Source organism: Neovison vison, chromosome 11 (assembly GCF_020171115.1).
Source record: "Neovison vison isolate M4711 chromosome 11, ASM_NN_V1, whole genome shotgun sequence".
Lineage (NCBI taxonomy): Eukaryota > Metazoa > Chordata > Mammalia > Carnivora > Mustelidae > Neogale > Neogale vison.
The window spans coordinates 47,239,181-47,258,542 of NC_058101.1; the positions used below are offsets into that span (position 1 = coordinate 47,239,181).

General features: G+C 35.4%; 1 protein-coding gene across 4 annotated transcripts in view; it reads right to left on the reverse strand.

The window, feature by feature from the left end:
• The window catches only part of TBC1D19 (TBC1 domain family member 19), a 157,196-nt gene that overhangs the window by 55,455 nt on the left and 82,379 nt on the right, over nt 1–19,362 (reverse strand). For 3 of the 4 annotated variants that reach the window (XM_044225829.1, XM_044225832.1, XM_044225831.1), the window contains 2 exons: nt 8,566–8,640; nt 5,040–5,102 (listed from right to left, as the gene is read on the reverse strand). In XM_044225829.1, coding sequence (XP_044081764.1) covers nt 5,040–5,102; nt 8,566–8,640 — 138 coding nt within the window. The remainder of the gene's footprint in view (nt 1–5,039; nt 5,103–8,565; nt 8,641–19,362) is intronic. The other variant, XM_044225830.1, reaches the window with a different exon arrangement.

Consider the following 19,362-nt stretch of genomic DNA (forward strand, 5'->3'; position numbering starts at 1 on the left):
AGTTACATTAATGAGAAAGGCTGTATTACAAAATAGGATGGCCTTAGACATAATAACAGCAGCTCAAGGAGGAACTTGTGCTATCATTAAGACTGAATGTTGTGTATATATCCCAGATAACTCAGCTAATGTATCTAAACTTTTATCAGACATGAACACCCAAATTAAAGAAATGTCTGACTCCTCTAGTTCCCTCAATGATTGGATTTATTCCTGGTTTAGTGGAAATGGATGGTCTTGGTGGAAAAAACTTCTTTTAGCAGTAGTAGCAATAATTCTGCTAGGGTTTTTTCTTTGCTGTGGGAGCTATTGTTGTTGCATGTTCTGCATAAATATGTCAGAAAAATTATCAGAACGGATATTCTCTAGGAGGCGTTCTATTTTAATGATGCGGCCTCATGAACATCTCTGACAATCTACAAGTAGGGACCCTTCATTTAATCGGGATTTTTATGCGTTCCAATAGGCAGGGTCTACAATCCCTTTCAGCCTGAAGAAGCTACAGAAGATGAGACCTTCGCCCTTCAACACCCCTTAAGAATAGGAGTATGAGGGGCACCTGGGTGGCTCAGTGGTTTAAGGCCTCTGCCTTCGGCTTGGGTCATGATCCCACGGTCCTGGGATCCAGCCCCATATCGGGCTCTCTGCTTGGCAGGGAGCCTGCTTCCTCCTCTCTCTCTTTCTCTCTCTGCCTGCCTCTCTGCCTACTTGTGATCTCTGTCAAATAAACAAATGAAATCTTTAAAAAATAAATAAATAAAAAGAAGAACTGGCGTATGAAAATCCCATACCAGGGAATGAGACAGAAAAATCAAAGGGGTCCCATGAGGAGGGGAAAGAAAAAAGAAAAGTTAGTTTCTTTTTCTCCTTTGCTTCTTTTTCTGGCTTCTATTCTTGCTAGACCCTGCACCTTGCCCTATACATACCTTAATGTATGTCCTCCTTGTAAGGGGCAGAGTTAATGATTTCTCTGGAGTCTTCCAGCACGACAGATACTATCTAAGGAATGACCGGATGAGGCCATTATGTGTACATTATAGACCACTGCCACCAACATCCCGATGCCAAGACCCCTGACTCCAGGGAATAAGTGACTTATGATGGACACCTGAACCCTGTCTTCATTCTGATCAGTTCCTGGATGCCTGAGAAGACACATGCACCACACCACAATCATCAATAAAAACCTCAGAACCCAAGCAAAGACTCCCTCTTTTCATTTCTGAGTCACCCAGATTCTCCATCTATATCTGTTCTCTCAACCTTCAATAAACTCTGCTTTCACCTCCTTCTGGCTCATGTTTGATTTCCATCCTGTGTGAAGCCAAGGACCAGCTAAGAGGGTCTGAGTCCTCAGACCCAGCCCACCTGCATCAATGTGAACTAATAAACATAAAAATCCTAAAGACGCCACCAACAAGCTGCTAGAACTAACTAATCAACCAATTCAGTAAAGTTGCAGGATATAAAACCAACACCAGGAAACAGCTGCACTTCTTTTGAGAGCACAAGAGAGTGGGACAGGGAGAAGAAGAGGGAGAAAGGAGACTCCCGACTGAGCAGGGAGCCCAACACAGGGCTCAGTCCCAGGACCCTGAGATCATGCCCTGAGCTGAAGGTAGACACTTAACCAACTGAGCCACTCAGGTGCCCAACAGCTGCATTTCTATACACTAATAACAAAACAGTTAAAAAAAAAACACAAACACACAATAATCCCATTCACAATAACATACAAAAGAATAAGATACTAAGGAATAAATTTACCCAAGGAGGGAAAGATTTTTTACACTGATAAATATAAGACTTTGATGAAACAAACTGAAGAAGACACAAATGGAAATGAAAAATCCCTGTTCATGGATCAGTAAAAATAACATTGTTGAAATACTGATAACCCAAAAGCCATCTACAGATACAATGGAATCCCTATCAAAATTCCAGTGGCATTTTTCACAGAAATAGAAAACCTGATCCTAAAACTTTGTATAAAGACGAAGGACCCCGAATAGCTAAGGCAGTCTTGAGAAAGAACAACAAAGCCAGAGGCATTACACTTCCTGATTTCAAACTACACTTCGAAGCTACAGTAATCAAAACATATGGCACTGGCATAAAAACAGACACAGAGACCAATGGAACAGAATCAAAGAGCACAGAAATAAACTCCTGCATACATAGTCAACTCATATTTGACAAGGGAGCTGAGAATACTCAATGCAGAAAGGATAGTACTTCAATAAATGGTGCTGGGAAAACCAAATAATGACATACAGAAGAATGGAATTAGACCCCTGTTTTACATCACTCACAAAAATAAACTTAAAATGAATTAAAGACTTAAATTTGGGACGCCTGGGTGGCTCAGTTGGTTGGACGACTGCCTTCGGCTCAGGTCATGATCCTGGAGTCCCGGGATCGAGTCCCGCATTGGGCTCCCAGCTCCACGGGGAGCCTGCTTCTCTCTCTGACCTTCTCCTTGTTCATGCTCTCTCTCACTGTCTCTCTCTCAAATAAATAAATAAAATCTTTAAAAAAAAAAATAAAGACTTAAATTTAAGACCTGAACCATAAATCTTCTAGAAGAAAACATAGAGAAAATCTCCTTGACATTGGTCTTGGCAATGGTTTCCTGGATATAATGCCAAAATCACAAGGAACAAAAGCAAAAATAAATAAGTGAGACTCCATCAAATGTGAGTTTGCTTATTTGTTTACTGACTTGGTTGGAATATTTTATTGAAGTTCATTTCTCTCACAGTGTGAAGCCTCTGATGTATGTCAGAGGGCACAGCCTTGCCTATGCAGTCACTCCTCAATAACAAGTTTTAACAGGGCTCTCTCTAATTGTCTCCCTCTCTCTGACCTCTCTGCTAAGCTTTCTGCCCCTGCCTGTATCACAACCAGATGTTAAGCTCCACTAACTGCTAGGTGATGCTCTACTGTTTTCAGCAATGTTCTTGGGCATAAATCGTACCACAGTGTGACACAATTAGATTTTGAATCCTTTACTGAAGTCATTTTTGAAGCCAGTCTTTGAAATTTGTTCCTACCCTAGCAAGGCTCCTTCCAGATGTCTCTTTCTCTGGTCTCTCTGGTAAAGTAGGTGGCTTGTAGTTTTAGCTCATTACCCTTATGAAGCTAATTGCCTCCTCTTAATTGCCTATCGGTAAAATCTCCATTGTTTTAAGAAGCCCATTAAGCTTGAACTTTCCCACATTCCATTTAAGGTCAGTTCTTTGTGGACAGCTTCATTAGTCTCTTTTCTTATGTCCCTGGACAAAATCTCTTGAGTGACTGCTCTGGAACTAGGGGTAGGGACAGTGGCCCACTTCTGATTTCTGAGAAGGGCACTGGTTGGCTACAGTAACTTCTAGTGTTCTCAGCTTGCCTCTCCCAGTGAGGAACTACCACCCTATAAGCAAACTGGGTGAGGGAATGGGGATCCAGTATTCTCAGCCTATTGAGAGGAGGTAGAGCATTTGGGGCAGATGCCTTCTCCATGAGTGGAGACCAGGTGGAAGAAGGGAGCTTATGACTTCTTGGCAGCAATATTCTGGAATTTAGCATCTGCAACAAAGAGCTAAAGGATATGAGAAATACTAGCTACGTACACCTTCTGTAGAGCTACTATAGCCCTTGACTGGAAGTTAGAGGAAAAGGGAGCCCCATCTTCTCGGTCACACTCAGATGAATTGAAGCTTCTGTCTTGTTGATCTGGGGGTGAGGAGAAGGAGAGTGATTTGGCTCAAGTGCCACAGACTGTTCTTCCTGGGACTTAGTAGCTTCTCTTGAGCAATTTTCTTTTCTTTTCTTTCTTTTTCTTTTTTTTTTTTTTCTGACTTGATATATAGCCTTAGGACCATTTTCAGATACTTAAAATGTTTCTGTTTTTAAAATAATTTTCACCAGTTATGGTTCTTCTGCTGGGGATGGTTCCATGCAACTCTTCTAAAAGTGATAGCATACATTCAATTTTCTTAAGTTTAGAGGTAATCAATAAAATAATCTATAAATGAAATTCAGAATTTAACTGATTACTAACAATTAGACACTTGGGTATAATACTGGTGCCATAAGTAAATAAACTTTCAGATTTTTGTATTTTCTAAATTTTAATTAATAACTGACTTTACATTAAAAATAGAATTTTAAAACATTATTTTTTAAACTAAAAAATATAATCACATATGTGAAATCATTAAAATCCTCTTAAATTTGTTTCTAGGTCATTTTAAACTTTAATTTTATCAATGAAGTCTTTGGATTTCAGTTCTTTGAATGAATGATTAATTAAACCTTGAGAGATTCTTTTCTAACTCTTTTTCTTATATAGATGCATACTACTACCACTATTACTAACAGAAATCTGCTAATCCAAACAGCTGGAACTGATTTATATTTAATCAAGCTGAAATTGCTTTGTGAAAACTAGATATTAATACCATGACATTTATATTGACACTCAAAATAAAATTATTAATATCTATGTGTGATCTTTTAAAAAAGAATATCATCTAGGCAATTCTTTAGAAATTATACATTTTCTACTTATGATAAAATGTTTTAATTTTAGTAGATATGAAAAAGACTTAGGTAAGGACCAAAACATCTACAACATCAGTACATGAAATGATCAAAGAATAATCAAGACACCTCAAATAGATTTCAAAACATTTAATTATTTATTCAATACTTTTAATAGAAAAGTGTCATGTAAAATGCTTTTTCTAAACATCTTGGGTTCCCTTAAGTATGAATTTAATACCCAGTTTAAGGCTCTGTGCCTATACCTCTCTTGGTCATAGCAAATATGACCAAAAGAAACAGTCCAAACACTCATTTGAGAACTCTTAATCTCCCACACAATTCCACATAAGAATAAACGTTAACCTTATTCTAAACTTAGAATATTTGATAAAAAACCAATGTGGCTTAGATTTCAGGAGGATTCAGTTAAAAACAGAGATACCTCCTCAAGAATGCTGAGTTAGAGCACTTAAAACAAGAACATTATATATTTTGATTTTTTGACTTACCTGATACAAATAATCTTCAAATACAAAATAATAATCATCATTGCTTGCTGTCAACTTCACATCCTATAATTAAAGGTAGAGAGTATAGAAAAGAACCTAAAGGAGTATGTCTATAGTACTATGACATAAATGCATTATCTAGAAATAATACTGTAATGATTTTACTTATGTATGATTATAAATGTGTCAGATTTCATCACTGCTATAAATTTACTTGACTAATACATGTGACACATTATTGGACCTCAACTGTTCACAACTCTTTAGGTTCCATTAGCAATTCCTTATTATTCATTTTAATCTTTATCTTCTTTAGTCGGATTTTTTAGTGTCTTACAGTTGGAAAAGCAGATATATCACAACAATCAGAAGAAACCATAACAAGTTAGCTCTAAGTTACTGTTTCAAAATCATCAATTACTGTTCAAGTTCACATTCTTGCCATTACCTTGAAATACCAAACATCTTTCACATGACGGTGATTATTCATTTGCAAGTCATTGCATATTACCCAACGAACAACTGCTACCTTCAAAAAGTCTATAACCACACCAGCAAGAAAACATATGTAATAGAAATATGGGAACAGTTAGAAAGAAAAATTAAAGAAATCCAAGATAATATTGCTCAATCTACAAATTTCAACCAGGGTATTGAGCAAAGCAGCAATCAAGGGAGGATGAAATGAATCATGGATGATCCTGGAGGGAGTGAATATGTGCTAAGTCTAGAAAAATTTAAATACACAAATTAAGAGAAAAGAAGGGGTCAGTCTTCTAAATCAGAAGATAATACAGGTAGAGATAGAGATCATACATTCTCAATAGGGATGACACTACCTCCAAGGGGGTGAGAATTAGCTCTCTGAGGCCAAAAAATTTCATTATTACAATGGTTTATAGACCTCTAAATCTTACTCTTTGGTATTATTTTTTTATATTAGAGAAAAATTAATTTTTCTCTTTAGGGAGCTAATAATGAAGAAAAGGTCGAGAAACTCTGGTATAAACTGTCAGGTCATAGTAGGTGGTGCAAAACTGTAGAAAGTGTGGACACGAGTCAACTTTGTGGGAAAAAAAAATTCAGTCCAGAGAGAACAATTTAATAATTTAGCTTAGGGAGGGTTTGGTGATGTTCTAAATTTAGTATTTCCTTGTTCCATCCATTCCTTCAACCACTAAAATAATTTTGTTTTATTTTCAGTTAAATTAAAAATTAGTCTTTGCCATAGGGAGCTTTAATGAAACTTCAAGTAATTTTTTTTAAATGCCCATTCCTTCAAAAGCTGACTTTATTAACATTTGGAGTTGCTCCAAAAAGATCAGCAAAGCTCAACACACTCAAGTCACGAACAACCAGAGACAGATATCTTCCTAAAAATACTCATGCTATATGGACAGTCAGGATTGATTCTACTAACTTACAATTAAGTTTTCAAATAACAAACTGTTTACCTCTTCCTTTACTGATTCAAACTGAAATTCATCTTGGCAACAAAGAGAATTCTCATGCTAGCCCCTCCTGACTTTCTGAACTTCTTTTTTGAGTCTTCTTTCGTTTGAATAGAAAAAGCGGTTGAAAGGTCTGAAAGTCCTGAAGATCTCTTAGGCTAGTGCTAAAATAATCCCCTGAGCGTGACTAACTGACCTCAGTTAACAACAGTATCTGTGATCCAAACCTATATAAAACTTCTGAGAGAGTCAAGACTTTGCTTCCTGTAGTGAATAGTGATTTAAAAAAGTATGATTGTGGGGGCACCTGGGTGGCTCAGTGGGTTAAGCCGCTGCCTTCGGCTCAGGTCATGATCTCAGGGTCCTGGGATCGAGTCCCGCATTGGGCTCTCTGCTCAGCGGGGAGCCTGCTTCCCTCTCTCTCTCTCTGCCTGCCTCTCCATCTACTTGTGATTTCTCTCTGTCAAATAAATAAATAAAATTTTTTTAAAAAGTATGATTGTGAAGTCAGATTATCTACATTCAAATCTTGACTGTGCTACTTATTATGTGAATTTAGCTAATTAATCTTTCTTTACTTCAGCTCCCTCCATACATAAAATGGTAAAAGAAGAGTACTTCCTATTTTGCTATAACACATGTCAGTATGTGGCTGGGGGGCAAGGGAACAATATATGTTATAACATGGATTGGTTCATATGCAACTTCTCTTGCATTGGTTCATATGCAACTTCTCTTTTAATAGAGTTGCCAAAATTGCAAGAGTAGAATTAGAACATTTGGCAAGAAAGGAAAAATGCCTTTCGCTCAGCGGCTGCACAGGAATGAGCCTTTATAATTGCATTTCATGAAAATTAAAAATAAATGACCATATGAGGGGCTCTCTCTTCAGACAGGCACACCCCTGGCCTACACATCTCCTAGTTGTTGTATTTCCTCTTGTGCCTACCTTAACAGAAGCCCCAGGAGCCCAGCACACCACTTCCATCTGCATTCTGTTAGCATTTCTACTTCGTTATATGTGTACATTTTTAGTAACTCCTGCAGGAGCAGGCAGCTGGAGCTGTCCAATCCATCTTCCAAACTATCAATAATTGTTTTTGTTAGTATTCTGGTTATAAAATTGCAAAAGTTACCCCAACACTATTTTTCCCAGGAGCTCTATTATCTTTAATGTATGATTTTACTGAACGTATGGCTTTTTCTCAGGGGGAAAAATGCATTCATCTATAAATGATACCTAAATGCTGGTATCTGATACTCTTAAGATAGCTTTCAGGATCAAGGACAATCTATATGAAGAGTTTGGAACACTGTATGGCACATGGTAGATAGTCACTAAATGCCAATCGTTATTAGCCTTGGTCAAGTTCTACCCATAAAAATCTTCAGGTCTTCAATGTGTTTTCTCTCTCCCATTTTTGAGGCCTGAAATAATATGTCCTTCTTCTCTATCTTTCAAGTCCTAAAGTAAAAATCCAAGTCTTTTATTAATGTAGAATCAGGCATATCCTATTTCAGGCTTATACTATCTATATCTCAACACTCAACTCAGTATCAGACACCTGGAAAAAAACCTCAGTGTATCCCTATCATAAAACTTGACACGTGCTTGACCAGATGTCCAAAACTATAAAAAAATTAAAAATAAAAATGAATTCAACACAAGAGAATATGCAAGTAGCCCCTAAAGAATCATTAGATAAATAAGATATAAATATAAGTCTAATTTTGACTCTGAAAAATAGTCTTATTTTTTCAGTTGCATTTTTATTTGGTTTGTGTGGAAAACTTGAATTTATAGGAAAAAGGAATGTTTATCATCCTTTTAATAAAAAAAAATGGGAGTATCAGGAAAGAATCATGAAGACAGTTTCAAAGGGAAGGAGGATAATATTGACTGGAGACTAAATATTTTGAAAATGAACCTTACCTTATGGTACAATGATCACTTAAAATTATTTTTAAGATTAACATGTATTATCACACAAAGTATAGGTCCTATATGTTAAAGACTCACAATGATTGTTTAATGATATTACTGAAGTGAATAAACTGTGCACACCTTTACTTACTTTATAGATTAGACTGTCCACCAAAAGGTCATGTTGTATTACATTGGTCTTAAGCTGCTCATAATACAAGATATCCTAGATTTAAAAGTAAGACAAACACACAAAATTAAAGGTCAGTCACATTTATAAAGTCAGCCTCAAATTTTAATAAATAATATTCATTAACAGTATCATAAACACTAAGAGGACTTCATTTTATTCGCTTCTATATTCTCCATGCCTGGCCAATAGTAGATACTCAATAAATATACCTAATCCTATCACTTAGGATAAGAATTGGGGACCTGGTGGGTATTTAATCAATGTTTGCTAAACGGATTAACTATTATTTAATAGCAAATACAGTAATATTTATTAATTATTAGATGTCAGAAACTGTTTTACCCACCATACATGTTAACTCATTTAATCCCATACCAATAAAATAGTTCAGTGATTATTATTCCCGATTGTATTTGAGAAACAGACCCAGAGAAGAAAGCAACTTGCTATCAAAGGCCACAAAGGTAGTAAGAGTTGATTCCAAGAAACATGGCCTGGAATCTATGCAAAAACCCAGAAGGACACTCCATACTGCTTTCCTAATATCTAAATTATTATAAAATAAAAAGGTTAACATTTTTTAAATCATCCCAGCGAGTAAAAGCAATCACATAGCAAATGAAAGTCAGTTTTTTTTTTTAATATTAGAATATGGTCCCATAACATCATAAAATCTGATTAACACTACGTAGTGAAAAGATTAGGCTAATTTTTTTTAGAAGATTTTATTTATTTATTCGACAGGCAGAGATCACAAGCAGGCAGAGAGGAAGGCAGAGAGAGAGGAGGACGCAGGCTCCATGCGAAGCACAGAGCCCAATGCGGGGCTCCATCCCAGGACTCTGGGATCATGACCTGAGCCGAAGGCAGAGGCTTTAACCCACTGAGCCACCCAGGTGCCCCTAGGCTAATGTTTAATTTAATAGATAATAAGATATAGAAGACAGAGAGGGAAGATGGAAAGGAGAGAAAAAAGGGGGAAAAGAAAAACAGCAAAGGAGGGAGGGAGAGGGAAGAAGGATTTGAGACTATAATCCAGCTAAGCATCAGGTTAATGTTGGTCAGGGCATTCAAAAAATAGAATGAAGGTAAAAATCAAGTGGATAATAGTTGTCTTAAAGACAGATGGAAATATCATCTCATTGCTTTAGCTGGCCCTTGTATTTTTCCAATCCCTCCATTCATCTCTCAGGCACTTTTAGCTCTGGTTTCTGCTGATATCCAAACACTGCTTAGCTCCACTACACACCAATCTGTATGATTCTTTCTGAAAACATTTCTTCAGACAAGTAAGAGGTGAGGGACAGGGTCATTAGTGACAAAGATCTGTTGTGAGCTGCTTTAGCAGGATGGTGTCTGACCCTATGTTTCATGAAATATGATTTCTTAATCTTGAAAGATGCTTAATACACAGTTCTCTGATTTGGGCTAAAATGCTCTTTGCCTTAAGATAATCTGGAGATTTACTGGCTATTTTTAGTCATTTTAATTTTAATAAAAATGCCTTACTTTGCTCTTATTTATGATGCTTTGATTTCTTAACTAAGGCAAAATTATTTTGTTATTTTATTTAACTTCCACTGTATCTATTGAATCCATTTCTCTCACTAGAATGAAGAACATTCTTAAAGACAGGAACAGTACCTAATTCAAACACCAATCCTCAACAACTGACAAAGAGACTAGTATTATACTTTAATGTTTTCTAGAGTGGAAAAGCTAGTAAGTCTAGAGTTATGCCTCTTTAAAAAAAAAATCAAACAAATTTAAAATCACAAATTGATATGTGACTGTTAAGGAACTAAGACAATCTAAAGCTGGATAAAGCTTCCTTTATCCTTCCTTTTCCCATTCTGCCTTCCCAAAGAAACTAATGTTATTTGCATTGTATTTGTAATATTATTAGTAATTTCTATTTTTCCATAGCTTTCTCTATGCTTGTATAAATATATACTTATATGTAGTGGTTTTGATTGTCATTTTTTTAAAAAAGATTATATTTATTTATTTGACAGAGAGAGAGAAAGAGAGAGAGAGCTCACAAGTAGGCAGAGAGGCAGGTGGAGAGAGAGGGGGAAGCAGGCTTTCTGTTGAGCACGGAGCCTGATGTGGGGCTTGATCCCAGGACCCTGAGATCATGACCTGAGCCGAAGGCAGAGGCTTAACCCACTGAGCCACCCTGGCACCCCCTGATTGTCATTTTTTAAACATAAACTGGTATCACACTGTACTCATTATTCAGTTTCTCTAAATTAGCTATATAGAAAGATCATCCATCTAGGTTAATAGGTATATATCTATCTTTCTTTTTAATAGCTATATATACGTCAATATTTTTAAAGCTGTGCCATAGACAGATCACCATTCCATAGACAGATCACCATTTATTTAATCATTCTCTTATAGATGGATACTGAAGTGCTTGTCACTACAAGTAACATTATTAAAACTATCCTTATTCACATGTGCTTTTGTATGGGATATACCGGCAAAGGAAGGGTTATAGGCTGAAGGTTAAATATATATCTTTAGCTGGACTACAGTTTGCCTGATCATTTTCCAAAAATCATCAATTCAAATTCCCACCAGCAACAGATGAGAACAAAATTTACCTATATCCTCACCACTTTTAACTTTCTCACAGATGGAAAATGGGTTCTTTTTTTTTTTTTAAGATTTTATTTATTTATTTGAGAGAGAATGAGAGAGAGAGAGAGAGAGAGAGCATGAGAGGGGGAAGGGTCACAAGGAGAAGCAGATTCCCCGCTAAGCAGGGAGCCTGACATGGTATTCAATCCCAAAACTCCAGGATCACAACCTGAGCCAAAGGCAGTAGCTCAACCAGGTGAACCACCCAGGCGAAAAATGAGGTCTTAACTGTTGTGTTAATTTGCACTTTCCCAAATGTCAATAAAGTTGAACATTCTCTCATATGTTTACTGAGCATATGAATTTATACTTCAAAGGTAGGCCTTTTATAACATTTCCCTGTTTTTCTATCAGATTATATTTATTTTGTTATTTTTTGGGGGTCTATTTATAATGAGGATTAACCCTTTGTCATTTGTATTACAAATACTTTTTCTTCAAAACAAAGGGGTTGTTTGATTCTTGTTTATGGTATACATTGACAAATTTTTAAAAAATTCCTTATGGTTTTGGATTTCCTTCCTTGCTTTAGGTAAGGTATCCTACCACATATTTATACAAATATTTTTCTAAAATTGCCATTTTTTACTTGAATATTTATAATCTTCCTGAAACTTATTTTTATATGTCATAAGCAAAGTTTTCTTTTTCATAAGCATATGTTTTCTTTCAGTAAGATGGCTAATTATCAGCAACATTTATTAAATAAACCACACATTTCCAGCAAAAATAAAACTTTATTATTTCTCTATTGGAAAGAGACAAATTGAGCAGGCAAAAAAATCAGTAAAAGGATAAAATTGAATACAACACCATTAATTGGATATAATGGAAATCTATACATTACTTCATCCAACAACAGCAGAATACATATGCTTCTCAAGCTCACACGAACCATTCATCAAGACAGATCAATTCTGGGTCATAAAGCATCCTTAACAAATTTAAAAGAATGAAAATCACACAATGTCTGCTCTCAGAACACAACAGAATTAAACTAGAAGTCAGTAACAGAAAGATATTGAAAAATGACCAAATACTTGAACATTAAACAATATATACACATGGGTCAAATAAGAACTCTCAAGAAAAATTTAAAATATTTTTGACTAAATGAAAATGAAAACAACTTAAGAAAATTTGTGGGCTGCACTGAAAGTAGTGCTTAAAGATAAATTTACAAAAGCACTGAATGAATATATTAGAAAACAAGAAAAATCTAAAATCAATATCTAGGTTTCTACCTTAGGAAATTAGAAAAAGAAAAGCAAATTAAATTCAGAGTAAGTAGTAAAAAGCAATCATAGTATTTAGAGTAGAAATAAGTGGCAGTATCATAGCCAATGAGGTTTATCCGAGGCGCGATTATTGCTAATAAATGAAATTGAAAACAGAAAGTCAGTAGAGAAAAACTGTCAAAACCAAACTGATTCTGGGGCACCTAGTTGGCTCAGTCAGGCAAACATCCAAGACTGCTGGTTTCAGCTCAGGTCACGATCTCACAGTCATGGGATTGAGTCCCATGTCGGGCTCTGTGCTCAGTGGGAAGTCTGCTTGAGATTCTACCCCTCTCCCTCTTTACACCTCTCCTACTCACACGTGTGCATGAATGGGCTCTCTCTCTCTCTCAAATAAATACAGTCTTAAAAAAAAAAAGAAAAGAGTGCCTGGGTGGCTCAGGAGGTTAAGCCTCTACCTTCGGCTCAGGTCATGATCTCAGGGTCCTGGGATCAAGTCTTGAGTCGGGCTCTCTGCTCAGCAGGGAGCCTGCTTCCTTTTCTTTCTCTCTGACTGCCTCTCTGCCTACTAGTGATATCTTTGTCAAATAAATAAATAAAATCTTTAAAAGAAAAGAAAAGAAAAGTTGGTTCTCTAAAAAGATCAATAAAACTGATGAACCTCTAGCCAGACTAAGAAAAAAAGAGAGAGGACACAAACCACTAATATTGGAAATGAAAGTGGGGACATCACTATAGATCCTGTGGACATTAAAAGGATAATTAAGGAATACTATAAACAACTCTATAACCACAAATTTGATAACCTAGGTGACATGGACCAATTATATGAAGTACACAATTTTTCAAAATTCACACAAAAAGAAATAGACAATCTGAATAGGTCTATAACTGTTAAAAGTAATTGATTCAATAATGGATAACGTTCCAAAACAGACAACACTAAGCCCTGAGGGGTTCACTACCAAACATTTAAGAAAGAAATTCTACCAATCCTCTACAATTTCTGTCAGAAAACAGAAGCAGGGGAATACTTCTTAACTCATTCTGTAAGGTCAGCATTACTCTAATACCAAAAACAACATATGAAAAGAAAAACACACCAATATCACTTATGGACATAGAAAAAAAATCTTCAACAAAATATTAGCAAAACTGAATCCAACAATGTATAAAAAGAATTGCACACCATGACCACTTGGGCTTTACCATGGGTCTATAAAGTTGGTTCATTCAACATCTGAAAGTCAATTAATGTAATCTATCACATCAGTGGATTAAAAAGAAAAATAACATGATTAATAGATAAAGGAAAGCATTTGATAAAATCCAGCACCCACTTATAATAAAAACCCTCATAAATTAGAGTCAGAACTTCCTCAACTTGATAAAGAATACCTATAAAAACTTATAGCTACTGTTAATCCTTATGCTGAGAAACTCAAAGTTTTCCTCCTAAAATTAAGTACAAGGCAAGGGTGTCCCCTCTCACCACCATTTTCAATATCATGATGTAGGTTCTAGCTAGTGCAATAAGACAAGAAAAGGAAATAAAAGGTACACAAATTGACAATGAAGAAATAAAACTGTCTTTGTTTGCAAAAAATATGACTGTCTATATTGAAAATCCCAAAGATTTAACAAAAAAACCCACCTGGAACTAACAAGAAATTATAGCAAGGTTGCAAGATAAAAAGGTTAATATACAAAAGCCAATCACCTTCCTATACACAAGCAATGAAAAAGGGGAATTTCAAATTAAAAAACACAGTATCATATACATAAGTCCCCAAAGAATAACTTCAACTTAGATATAAACCTAACAAAATATGTATAAGAGCTATATGAGCAAAACCACAAAATTCTGATGAATGAAATCAAAGAAAGAGATAGTCTATGTTCAATATTGTCAAGATTCAAGATGTGCATTCTTCCTAATTTGATTTATAGATTCAATGCAATCCCAATCAAAATCCCAGAAAGTAATTTTATAGATATCAACAAACTGATTCTAAAGTTTATATCAAGAGGTAAAACCCAAAATAGCCAACACAGTATCAAAATAGAAGGAAAAGATTTTAAAAGTCTATTTCAAGAGGTAAAAGACCCAGAAAAACCAATACGATATTGAATAACAACAAAGTTAGAGGACTGATGTTACTGAACTTCAAGACTTACTGTAAAATTATAGTAATCAAAATGTATAAGCCTGATGATTCACAGACCTGTACCCCTGGGGCAAATTCATTATATGCTAATAAAAATAATTTTAAAAAATTATAGTAATCAAGGCAATATGGTATTGGTATAAGATGGGACAAAATACAGACTCCAAAAATAGACCCACATAAATATAGTCAACTGATCTTTGATGAAAGAGCAAAGAAAATATGAGGGAGTGAAAAAGTCTAAAAAACAATCTTTATAAAAAATGATGGAATAAGTGGACATCCACATTAAAAAAAGTTAATCTAGATAAAGACTTTATACCCTTCATAAAAATTAACTCAAAATGGATTACAGACCTAAGTGTAAAGTGCAAAACTCATAGAAGAAAACCAAGATGACCTTAGGTATCGTGATGTCTTTTTAGATATAATATCAAAGACATGATTAATAAAAAGAAAATGGATAAGCTTGCTGCATTTAAAATTTAAAATTAAACACTTGTGCTCTGCAGAAGACAATGTCAAGAGAATGAAAAAACAAGACACAGACCAGGAGAAAATATCTGTAAAAGACACAGCTGATAGGGGTGCTTGTGTGACTCAGTCATTCAGGGTCTCCCTTTGGCTCAGGGTGTAATCTCGGGATCCTGGAATCCAGCCCCACACTGGGTTTCCTGCTTGGCGGAAAGCCTGCTTCTCCCTCTCCCACTCCCCTTGCTTGTGTTCCTTCTCTCACGGTCTTTCCTCTCTGTCAAATAAATTAAAAAAAAAAAAATACAACTGATAAAGGACCATTATCCAAAATATACAAAGAACTCTTAAAACTCAACAATATGAAAACAAACTAAAAAATGGGCTAAAGAGACCTTTACAGACACCTCAACAAAGAAGATGTACAGATGTCAAACGAGCATATGAAAAGATGCTCCACATCATGTGTCATCAGGGAAATGCAAATTAAAACAACAAAATACCACTACACATCTACTGGAATGACCCACACCTGGAACACTGATAATACCAAATGCGGTGGAGATGGAGAAAGAGGAACTCATGTTCACTGCTGATTGCAGTGCAGAATGGTACAGCCCCTTTGGAAGACAATTTGGTGGTTTCTTAAAAGACTAAATATTCTATTACCATATAATCCAGCAAGCTTTCTCCTTAGTTTTTACACAAAGGAGTTGAAAATTTATGTCCACATAAAACCTTGCACACTCATGTTTATAGCAGCTTTATTCACAGTTGCCAAAAGCTGAAAGCAACCAAGATGTCCTTCCGTAGGTTAATGGATAAACTGTGGTATGTTCAGACAATGGAATATTATTCAGCATTAAAAAGAAATGAACCATCAATTCATGAAAAGACATGGAGGAACTTTAAATGCATATTACTATATGAAAGAAGCCAATCTGAAAAGGCTGCATAATATATGATTCCAACTATGTGACATTCTGGAAAAGGCATAATTATGTAAACAGTAAAAAGATAACTGCTAGCATGTTGAAGGGGAATAGGTGGAGCACAGAGGATTTTTAAGGCAGTGAAAATCCTCTGTATGATAGTATAAGGATAAATCTTGTCATTATACATTTGTCCAAATCCTTAGAATGTACAACACCAAGATGAACCCTAAGGTGAACACTGGATTTGGGGTGATTATGATATGTCAGTATAAAAGTTCATCCATTGTAGCAAATGTACTACTCTGTGGGGGATGTTGACAGCTGGGGAGATGATGCATGTGTAGGGCACGGCAGGTATATGAGAGATCTCTGTACCTGCCTATCAGTTTTTCTATGAAACTAAAATTGCTCTAAAACATAAAATTTAATAATTTTAGTATGAGTGATTTGAGTGCTTTCAATTTATTTTTATCTTTTTTATGGATTTATTTACTTATCTTGAAGAGAGAAAGCGCACACGTGCACAAATAAGGGAGGGGCAGGAAAAGAATGTCAAGCAGACTCTCTGCAGAGAGCAGAGCCCCACGCAGGGCTTGATTTCACAACCTTGAGATCATAACCTGAGCTGAAACCAAGAGTTGGACACTTAACCAACTGCGCCACTCAGGCACCCTGAGTGATTTCAATTTATTATTGTTTATTTAATTTGCTATTTGAAAATCCTGGGTTTACATTTTTATTAACATAAAAAAGTGAAGTAAAATCAAAGAAAATATTTCTTTAAGAAATATATACTGCAAACATATATTCATAAGTCTATTATTGCCTATAATTCAGAAATTCCCACAGGGAATTTAATTTTAATTGCTATCCTAAATAGCAATTTGTAATTGTATTTGTAATGCCTTTTATTATAAATTAATAATAAACACACTTCATGACCAATGAAAGTGTCATTGCTAGACACTAATAAAGCTAGAAAGCTAATAAATATTTTAGAATTTAAATAAATTTAGAATTTAAATAAAATAATTAGAAAGCTAATAAATATTTTAATAAAAGTCCTTAAAATTCTAATTTTAGTACAGTATGCTTCCATAAAGAAATACATGTTCAGAATGCTATGAATAACTCAACATCTATAACTCTTGACATGTAATGGTGCCAACAAAATCGACTTTTAATTCTAGAAGAAAAAAACATGTTGGACAATTTGAATCCTAGAAGGGACCTTGGAAATATCTAGTCTATTTGTCTTATTTGCACATTAAGAAAATGAGATCTGGTCAAGTTAATTTGCCTTAGCCAACATTATAGAACTGGCTAGTGAGTGAACTAGTCTTCCTAATTCCAGTCTATGGTATTTGGTTTCAATAACCTTTAGTGTAATTTATCCATATAAAATGAAAGAAAAACATGGGTAGGAGAGTTGAAATTATAACATGTGATGGTGATTAAGGGATTGTTTTTATATTGATAGTTTAATTTTAGTCTATAAAATACATAAGCATTTATAAAGTACAATGATTACCAATAATACAACAGGATAGTCTTAAAGATTGTTTTGTATAAGCTCCAGTAATATAGATATTTAAGAATAATAAATTATAATTATTAAAAGTAATCTCTGAAAAACAAAGTAGCTCAAGTTATTAGTATCAGAGAATATTTAAAGTTTAGTATATATATATTTGTTTGGTATTTTATGCAGACTTACTCTTTTTAAAGAAAAAAAGGAAATGTACTTTCAGGAAATGAAAGACCTCAAAGAACATTCCTAACATTTTATATAGTTCATTAAACATGTAGACATAGTACAAGATACTGACATTCATAGATGGTGAAGAGAAAAAAAAAAAAAACTCTGTCCTCAGGCACTCAACTTAGAAAGAGTGGCGGCCAAATAGAGTAAGTATGGTACATTTTCCTCTGTCTTTAGGCCTTTGCTCCTGCCCTGGTTATGAAAAGAGAAACAAGTATCTAACTGTAATGGTGATGGAACTGGGAGAAGGCAAGGGAGAGGAGAGAATGTTAGCAAAGGTTCTCAGAAAAGAGGATGGAATAAGCTGTATTTGAAAAATGAGTAGGGGTCTCCAAGCAGACAAAAGTCTGAGTAGGTTTTTTTGGCCTGGTGCAAAGAGAAACAATAGAGCATCTCTTGAAGGACCACAAACACATCGAGGTAAAGATTGTGCCTTTTCTTTTAGATATCATGAGTCTAGCATACTTTCCGAACACATATTGGTGGGTTTTTGTTTGTTTGTTCTGTTTTGTTTTTGTTTTTAAGATTTTACTTATTTATCTGAGAGAGAGAAGACAAGCAGGGGGAGGAGCAGAGAAAGGGGGGCAAGCAGACTTCCCACTGAGCAGGGAGCCTGACAGGGCTCCATTCCAGGACCCTGAGATCATGACCTGAGCCAAAGGCAGATGCTTAACCAACTGAACCACCCAGGCGGCCCCACATATTGGAGTTCTGTAGGCAACTGGAAATAAAAAGTTTTAGGCTTATGAGAGAGCTTGGTTGAACACAGAGTCAAAGCCATTAGGGAGTAAATGAGACAGTCCAAGAAACATGTACAGAATGAAAAGAGGATCAAAATGGAATTCTTAAAAATACAAGCCCTTAAGGTCTAAAAAAGGGAACTCAAATGGGAATGGAAAAAAGTGGAACAAGAAATTTAAGAACTAAGAAAACAGGGCAAAGTAAATTAGAGACCAAGAATATTTCAAGGGCAGAGTAGGCAAGAGTATTAAATGCAGTAAACGTAAAGACTAAAAATGTGTCCACTGTTTCTTGGTGACTTTAGCTAGTGTGGTTATAGTCATGTAGTGGGGTGTATGCCAGGACTATGGTAGACTGAGCAATTGATGATTTTAAGGAAGTAGATGCCACCATCATAGAATTTTTTTTTCAGAAGGGTTAGCTACAAAAGTAGAGGAGGCATGAACAGGTGCTAATGCAGTTAAGTCTACAGGTTTGGTAGTTTCTTAGGATGATTTCTATTTTCTCTGGGTAGGAGAAGGTAAGGTATTTTGCTAAGACTCTAAAAAGAAGTGTTGAGGAGAGTGAAGGTCAGAAACAGGCACTGTGAAGATTAATTGAGCTGACGAGGAAAATCTAGGAAGCTCAGGAGTTGTTGTGGACTTGTGTAAGGTTGTGGGGAACTTTATGAACTCACTAAAGAAAATGTTAAATATTAATAGTAGTCCTGGCTATTTTATCAGTAAGGGAGTACCTAGAGCAAAGTATAGAAAAATTTTCTGCATTCTTTGATTAGCAAATTGAAATTAAGC